An 8707-nucleotide genomic window follows, 5' to 3' on the forward strand; every position below is an offset into this window, starting at 1 on the left:
CCCCCACCTCCTGTAAAGATATATTAGTGTTTATACGTTCATCAATGTGATTAATCAAAATCAGTTAAGGGTGAATGTTAGAGTTCTTTCTAAAAAAGTTAAGTCAGGTCCTCTGGATGTTCAAAAAAATATATATATTTTTTTATTTATTAATTTTTTGAAAGTCCAGAGGACATGACTTAACTTTTTTAGATTTTTCTACTTGGACTATTGAGCATGCATCAAGATGTAAGTGTTCTTTATTCAGAGAATCAACAGGATCTGGTTATTATAGACACAGATTAAATGTTCATTATGAATATTTATATATTTATCCCCACAGTAATAGTGTTACACACATTAGTAGTTGTAAACACTCCAAAGAATACACATGTTGGCTTAGTGCTTACCTTTAACCTAAATATTTTAGGAGTAAACATTTTTTAATAATCATGTTAAAAGTTACAAATGTAACTCATTTTTCAATCATTTTTCTTCAGCGAGCTAATAGCACTGTCAGAAGAACGAAGAAGGACAGTTGTGTAGATGACCAACCTTTGTTAAGAATGCTTGGCCTGTTACGTCGACCTCCGGTCGTCCTGGTGAGCTCTCCTCCCCGAGGAGAAGCTGATGAGCAGTCTTGTTTCAAGGTAAGCGCCGAGGAGTATTTCTCAGTGACAGGTCGCTACACGCTGGACAACGCCGTCTTGTAATTTTCCTCTTATCGCCGACCCTCGGAGCAAATCAGATGGTTCCTCCGGGACAGGCGGCGTCAGCTGCAGCCCCGCTGCTCATTCCCTCCTGGAGAGTGTAGTGTCGGTGGAGGGGGGCTGAGCGAATGCTCACCTCATCCCACCTCCTTTCGCATCGGCAATCACACCGCTCCTGGCCAACGGCGCCTTCTGGGGTTGCCCGGTGTAACCCAGGAGGCGGCTGACATGAAGGGACCCTTTTTTACGTCCCGCGCCTTTTCCTGCCAGTTCGGATGATCCGGCGGGAAGGCTTTATTCTGGGCTCCGTCCTGGCTCGCCGTCCTGATCCCATCTGGCCTCGGTTTCCCAACAGGACGTCCTACGGGGACGAGGCCACAGCCCTCTTCCTGGTAGATTAGGGGGCCGGCTTCCACAGTCCGCGCCCATCACCAGAGTAAAGGGGTTTCACTGAGCGGAAATTCTCTCAGTGCCCCCTGGAGCCGAACCTGACAGAGACTTTTCTCAGAGCAAGATGTCCAGGTGGATCAGCGTCCCGCGCCTCTGGTTAGCGTAACCCAGACGGTGACACCGCTCTCCGACCAAGCTTACCAGCATGTGTTTCAGACGGCCGCAGCAAACAACACGTTACGCTGTTGGCGTACACGTTCAGAGGCGGGAGGAGACGTACGCTCCCTCTGTAGGGTAGCTGACGTCATCCTCAACCGGTGCGCCTCTTTGCTGTCTGCCGGCCTGCATCGCAGCCGGAGGACAGAGTTTTCAGCGTTTCCCTGAGACCGCCAACAGATGGCGCTCTAGGACAACAAATGGCAGAGCAAATGACGGTTTTTGCAGAGGATGTGTGTGAAGGTGACACGAGTTTGGTTTAAAACATCATTTAATGATGAAAGTATCTATTTTTAGCCAGTCTGTCAGCTCGGATGACCTGACAGCGGCTCCCTCTCACATCCTCCACACGAAATGAGCTGGTGGCAAGACGTTCCACGGCCGTCTTGCTGAACGTCACCTCAGCCCCGCCCGTCAGAGACCAGCTCTCTTCATCCCGGCAACAGAGTGTCTAACGTTTTCCCAGAGATCCCGAGCAGACGGCGCCCTGGGCCAACAAATCCCAGAGTTCAGGGGGAAAAGATTCAAAATGACGGTCTGCGGAGGGTGTGTGGAAAGATGACACAATGTTGAACTAAAACATAATTCAATGATCAAAGTGTCTGTTTTTAGCCAGTCTGTAAGCTTGTATGAACTCACAGCGGCTGTGCACACATCCTCCACAAAAACAAGCCGGTGTCCTTAAATAAAGGTTTTTTTCAAACTCACCATTGCTCCAGACATGTTGAGACGCTCACAGAACAGAACAGTGGTAATCGAAATAACTCGTAGTCAACCCGAGCTGCCCGATCTTCACCCAAGCGTTGTAAAACGCGCACTCGCACGATGCAAACAGCCTTCACCCAAACGGCGTTGCGTTGATGATGGTGCACACACAGCTCCCTGGCGTTCACCGGCTCACATTGGCATAAATGTGGGACCGTACGTCGGGTCCGGTGAAGGACCTCGTTCTCAGCAAGAGCGACACACGCCTCACCAAAGCAAACGCAGATTTCACCCACTGCGTCTCAGCGCTCGGCCGCTCACGGCAGCATAAGTGTGAGACAGCTGAGCAAACCCAGTGACGAGTCTCGCCTCCAGCGAGAGCGGCGCGTGTCCCACGAGAGAAAACGTGTGCTTCCGTGGGGCTCGCAGCCTTCACTCAAACGGCACAGCGTAGATGAAGTCGCACTCACCGCTTCTCAGCTCTTGCCCGCTCATGGCAGCATAGATGCGAGATCTCAAAGAGAACCCAGCACAGGACACCGCTCACGGCAGGAGCGACACGCGTTTCACCGCAGTGGCGTTTCACCGCAGTGGCATCAAACGCGCGGCCCCACAGCTTCATCAGCTGTCACACGCTTCGCCTCAACACACACCGGCCCACCTAGACATGAAGGTTGGTCCATGGTCCGAAAGCAGCACACGGGCGGGTTCAGAGCCCTTTCGAGGAAGCCTCGCCTTGGGTCACACGGAAAACATTCCCGTGACACATGACGGCGGTCGAGGCGGTGGACTGGATGACATCCGTACAAAACATGACGCATCATTTAAACGCGTCCACTCCACGAACGTTACGCGGAGTGGCTAAAAACATGCTCGCCAGACAGATGGATGGCCAGGTTGTTAAGCTAGGGTTACACGTTGCAATTTGCAACCCGACCCCTCCATTCGGAGGAATTTTAGAGACGGTCCTGTCATCACCAGACCAAATATCATTTTTAAATGCAGAAGTCCAAGAACTTCTGGTAAAAGAAGTGATCTCCAGGGTTCCCAACGGAGAGGAAAACACAGGGTTTTACTCATGTTACTTCCTGGTTCCCAAACGGACCGGAGGAATGAGACCGATTTTGGACCTGTCAGTTTTTAACAAGGCGATCATGGACAGACCGTTTCACATGTTGACAACCAGACAGCTGTTGGACAAAATCCAGAGAAACGATTGGTTTGTTTTCCGTCAACCTGAAAGATGCCTATTTTCACATACCGATCATCCCAAAACAGAAAATTCCTGCGTTTCTCCTTTCAAGGGATGAAGTATCAGTACAACAGGCTGCCGTTCGGGTATTCCCTTGTGCCTCGTACGTTCTCAAAGTATGTGGAGACGGCCCTGCAACCGTTACACAGAACAGGGATGAGAGTTTTGTTTTACCTGGACGACCTGCGGCTGTTGTCACACTCCAGACAGGAGGCAGCGAGACAGGCCCAGGCGCTGACATCACACCTGTTAAATCTGGGCTTCGCCATAAATTGGAAGAAAAGCTCGATTTTCCCGGCCCAGACAATTGTTTATCTGGGAGTGGAGCTAAACTCGACCACCATGAGGGCTCATTTATCACAAACGAGAATCAACACTCTAAAAGACCAGCTCCGCCATGTAAGACCTGGCAGAGTGATAACAGCTGTTTCCGTCATGAAGCTGTTAGGAACGATGTCATCAGCTCACACAGGAGTTCCGCTGGGTTTACTACACATGAGACGCCTCCAGAGGTGGTTTGCACGTCTGCGTGTGGATCCAGTAAGACAAAAGAGACGGATGATCACTGTTCCTCCCTCCGTGAGAGCAGACCTCCGACACTGGGGAAACACCCTGGTTCTGTCGGAGGGAGTCCCCGTCAGCAGACCCAAGTCACACGTGTCAGTCTTCACAGACGCGTCACTGTCAGGCTAGGGGCGCTGTGGCCCGATCACACATCAGCCCACATAAATGTTTGGAGTGTCGCACGGTGCTGAACGTGATTCAACACTTTGCTCCTGTGCTACAGAATCAACACATTTTGATTCACACAGACAACAAGGTGACTGCTGCGTACATAAACCGGGGGGTGGGGGTGGTGGGGGGTGCTCAGCCCAGACATTACACATTGCGCGAAAACTACTGTGTTGGGCACACCAAAATCTGCTCTCCATCGGAGCAGTTTACATATCCGGTGTTCTGAACAAAGGGGCAGATGTGATGTCCAGGGGCGGTCCACTCACGGGGACTGGACTCTCCATCCAGACCTGATGGCTCAGATGTGGCAGAAATTTGGCAAAGCGGCTGTGGACCTATTTGCGACACGAGAAAACGCTCAGTGTCAACTACGGTTTTCTCTGAGCCCGCGAGACGAACCACCGCTGGGGGTGGATGCGTTTGCCCACAGCCCATGGCCCAAAACGCTTCTGTACGCGTTTCCTCCACCTCCTCTGTTCTTACGGTTCCTGAACCGAGTTTAGGAGGAGGGATTGACAGCTCTCCTGGTGGCCCCCGAGCGCGTGACCGCACCATGGTTCACAGTCCTACAACGCCTGCTGTCGGGGTGCTCGTGGAAACTGCCGTGGAGGGAGGACGCTCTCTTCCAGGCAGGAGGAGCGATCAGGAGTTACTCAGAAATAGGCCAGCACCTATGGGTCTGGCCACTGAGCAGATCTACTTAGAGAGGATGGGTCTCCCACAGGATGTAGTGTGCACAATCTAGGATTCACGTGCTACATCCACCACAGCGCTGTACACATCAAAGTGAACAGTTTTTCAGAGCTGGTGTACAGAGAAAGGTGTAGAGGCCACCTCATGTCCACTAGGCAACGTGCTGTCTTTTCTGCAACAGCTGATGGACAGAAATTTGGCGTCTAGCACGATTAAAACGTATGCTGCAGCCATCTCTTCCTGCCACGAAGGTTCGGAGACATAACAGCTTTTAATCATCCGCTGATGAAGCGTTTTCTAAAAGGTGTACAGAGACGTAGGCCTGTTTCACGCCCACTTGTTCCACAGTGGGATTTAACGCTGGTCCTGTAGGCCCTGATCAAATCTCCATTCGAGCCTCTGGATCAGGTTCCATTTAAATTCTTGTCTCTTAAAACAGCCCTGCTACTGGCTTTAACATCCGCTAAGAGGGTGAGTGATTTATCTGCCCTCTCTTCGCTCTGTCATGTCTCAGAATTCAGGCTGACGGCAGCTCAGCTGATTTAAGACCAAACCTAGCTTTTATGCCTAAAAACATTACGAGTTCTTTTAAATCAAGAGCGATATAGTTGGAGGGGTTTTTCCCTCCCCCCCACAGATCAGAAGAAGAAGCGTCTTTCCATCTTCTCTGTCCGGTGCGGGTGTTGACATGTCACATAGCACGCACAGCTGCAATGCGTCAAACTCAACATCTGTTTGTGCATTATAGAGATGCATCTGCAGGTCGCCTGTTATCCACCCAGTGTCACATTGGCTGTGTGAGGCCATTTCTGAAGCCTACAGAGCATCAGATTTAGAGCCTCCTGTCAACCCCAGGGCACACTCGACTAGGGGTATTGCATCTTCGACTGCTTTGCATAATAATATGTCAATGTAGGATATTTACACTGCAACCGCGTGGTCAACACCCTGCTCATTTATTCACTTTTATCAACCTGATGTGACGGCTCGTTCCATGACACATTCTATACTTGGTGTTTTACAGAATGAATATTGTTGTTTCATGGAACTCTGTTTAACTCACATCTGTCTGCATGCATTACAGTGTGAGATGTGGTTATCAATCACAAGTTTTGATTGTTATTTTGGTTCTATTGTCACTAATCAGTTCATGACTATTGTTACCAATCAGTTCATTTGATTAATAATCAGCTCTCCTGTTATTATTAATCTGTTCCAACTGTTCAGCCGTAAACCGGTTGGTTCATGGCTCCTTTTCAGCACTTTTCCCTCCCCGTTGGAACTTTTCCGTGGCGTTCATGCATTCAGAACGCATAGTTACACAACATGCGTCTGTGCATGGCACACATAATTATGCAATGCGTAATTATGTACATGGGGAGCTGAGTGACAAGACATTTTTTGGAAAAGCTTCTGCTTCATACGGTGTTCGAATGGACCCAGTGAGGCGAGGACCACATCTGCTTCGCCCTTAACCCATCAGCGAGAGTCTTAAAGGGCGAAGCCTATACGAAATAGAACGTTGGTTACGTACTGTAACCCCAGATTCTATGAGCATAGGCGTAGCCCTTTAAGCGTTGGGCCTCACTGGCTCCTAAATGGCTGAAGAAAAAGCTATTTGGGAGCCGATTACCCACTCTTAATGTTATTTATACGGACCGGGTGGGGCCCACACAGCAGGTGGGCGTGGACTAAATTTTTCAGTGTGATGCTCCGCATATCAGGATAAAACCCATCAGTGACAGCCTTAAAGGGCTACGCCTATACTCATAGAATCTGGGGTTAAAGTACGTAACCAACGTTTTATCAAGTGGAAGAAAGCTGACAACAAAAGGAATTCGAGTAAAAATTTGAGTTTGTATTTAGTCATTTTTTCCCTTTTTCTGTCATTTAACAAATCAGTTTTTATCATATATTATTGTCCAGTTTCATTCATTTTGTGTTCTTATTTCCCAGCCTGAGTTACTACTTTAACAAACTCATGGATCTGAAATGTGAGCCAACCGATGAATTATAAAGATATTTCTTTCAATTCCCACCTACTGAATCACAAAATCTGACTCCTTAAAACATGTTATACCTGCTACTTTTTCTTTACATATTTTTCAAAGGTAGTTTCAAAGTTTGGAGAATTAAACAAACATTTTTGAAGTGTCAGTGATAATTACAGTAAAACATATAAGGTTGATAATCTAATGGCCTTTAAGAAAGCATTGCATTAAACCCAATGAGATCTAAGTTTGTATACTGTAACATATCTCGAGTCACTTTATAACAACAACAACAACAACAACAACAACAACAACAACAACAACAAAAGGTTTAAAAAAGTACAAAAGTTTTGGAACTGTAAGAGTTAGAGAAGTGGAAAGGTTTCTCCTGAGCAATGATCAGGTGAACAGTTATTTTATCCAAACTTTTTTTTTTTTTACTTAATTAAAACAAACTATTTTTTTTAAAAATCAGTTAAACAAAATAAGATCACAATGTCTTAGTTTAGAAAGTCTCACAATTTAAATTTTATTGCTCGGTGCTCAAAGGCAAAGGTGGTGTGTGTGTGTGTGGGGGGGGGGGGCTGAGAGAGAGACAGAGAGAGAGAGATGGCAAAAAGAATGAGTTTAAAAACCACAATTGAAAAAAAATGTTTTTAAAGTTTGCATCATTTTTTTTTAACACTTTCATCAGCCTGCAGTTACTGGTAAATTCTTTCTACCAGGTTTAATTTTTGTAATAATGTTTTGTAAAATACTTCATTAAGTCTTTACCTTGCACAAATAAAAAACTTTAGACCAGGCAAAACTTTAGTTAAATGTCTACCTGCACCAGTTAGACCACTTATCAACAAAACTTTAAACCAACATCACTTGGTCCATTGTGGTTGAATTCACTATAATAAAAATCAATAAAAATACAAAATAAGTTAAAGCTTTATTAGAAATTTAAAACACTTATTATTTAAAACCATTTTAGAATTTCTCCTCAATATTGAGATTCTGTTGATGTTCATTGTCCCTCTGTGCACGTTTACATATCATGTGTAATGCTGACAATAAGGCCCGAGTGGCAGTGGCACAAACATCTGGAGCGGAGCGTGCAGCTGGCAGAACAGAGGGCTGTATGTTAACGGTGCCGAAGTGAGGTCCTGCTGCTCCTCCCTCCCCTGCAGGCGCTCCTTCTTCCACTTGGTGCGCCTGTTCTGGAACCAGATCTTGACCTGGGTCTCAGACAGGTGCAGGGCAGAGGCGATGGAGTGCCGCTCCAGCACCGACAAGTAGTGGCACCTCTGGAAGCTGTGCTCCAGCACCTGCAGCTGCTCCACTGTGAAGGCCGTGCGAATCCGACGGCCTTTGACCCCCGAGCTGTGACTCTTTGGGCCGCAGCTTTCTCCTACTGTCTGATGCTGATCTTCCCTGAGAAGATGAGCACCTGGAGGAGAGCAATAAATCATGAGCACAAACAACAACAGCAACAAAAAAACAGGAGTTGGAATGATTTTTTTCTTGATCTGAGCTCTTACTTGTAGCTGATACGTCCTCAGCAGAGATTAGTTTTCCTGTAAATTTAGTTGGATCCAAGATGTCCGCCACAGAATATGGTGTTCTGTGGACTTGTAGCTTGGCTGCAGCCGGCTGCATGTTGCTGCTGTGAAGGCAGGTAGCAGAGTCTCAGTCTGAGTCAGGCCTCGGTTTATATACGCGTGCCTCTCTTTCAAATGTACATTTTCTTCAGAGTGGGCTCATTTGTCTTGTAAGAACAATTGGCCCCCCACCCAAGGCCCAATGGCCCTGAGTGACTGGGGCTTTGAGCATGTCATTTATTGCCAGGCATCTGGTCCACAAGTTCCCTCTTTCTCTCTCTTCATGTTGCCTTTTGTGAATCAGCTTGTAATTATTTGCAAATAGGACACGTGAGCGCTAGTTGTGATGCTAATTTATAAACTTATCAAAGGGAAAGTTAGAACTTTATTCTCCCTTCTATCCTGGTTTTCAAAGGGCCATTTGTGCAAGAACGTTTAATTAGGAGCCCC

At 47.1% G+C, this 8707-nt stretch overlaps 1 protein-coding gene across 1 annotated transcript; it reads right to left on the reverse strand.

Moving 5' to 3' along the window:
• Window positions 1-7711: 7711 nt before the first annotated feature.
• On the reverse strand, window positions 7712-8315 carry pnx (posterior neuron-specific homeobox). The gene is made up of 2 exons (XM_037692573.1): window positions 8159-8315; window positions 7712-8085 (listed from the first exon to the last, which is right to left on the reverse strand). Exons 1-2 carry the CDS (start codon window positions 8313-8315, stop codon window positions 7712-7714), a joined length of 531 nt encoding a protein of 176 aa, XP_037548501.1.
• Between the last annotated feature and the right edge of the window lie 392 nt (window positions 8316-8707).

This window comes from Nematolebias whitei, chromosome 18, assembly GCF_014905685.2.
Source record: "Nematolebias whitei isolate Nwh7 chromosome 18, NemWhi1, whole genome shotgun sequence".
NCBI lineage: Eukaryota > Metazoa > Chordata > Actinopteri > Cyprinodontiformes > Rivulidae > Nematolebias > Nematolebias whitei.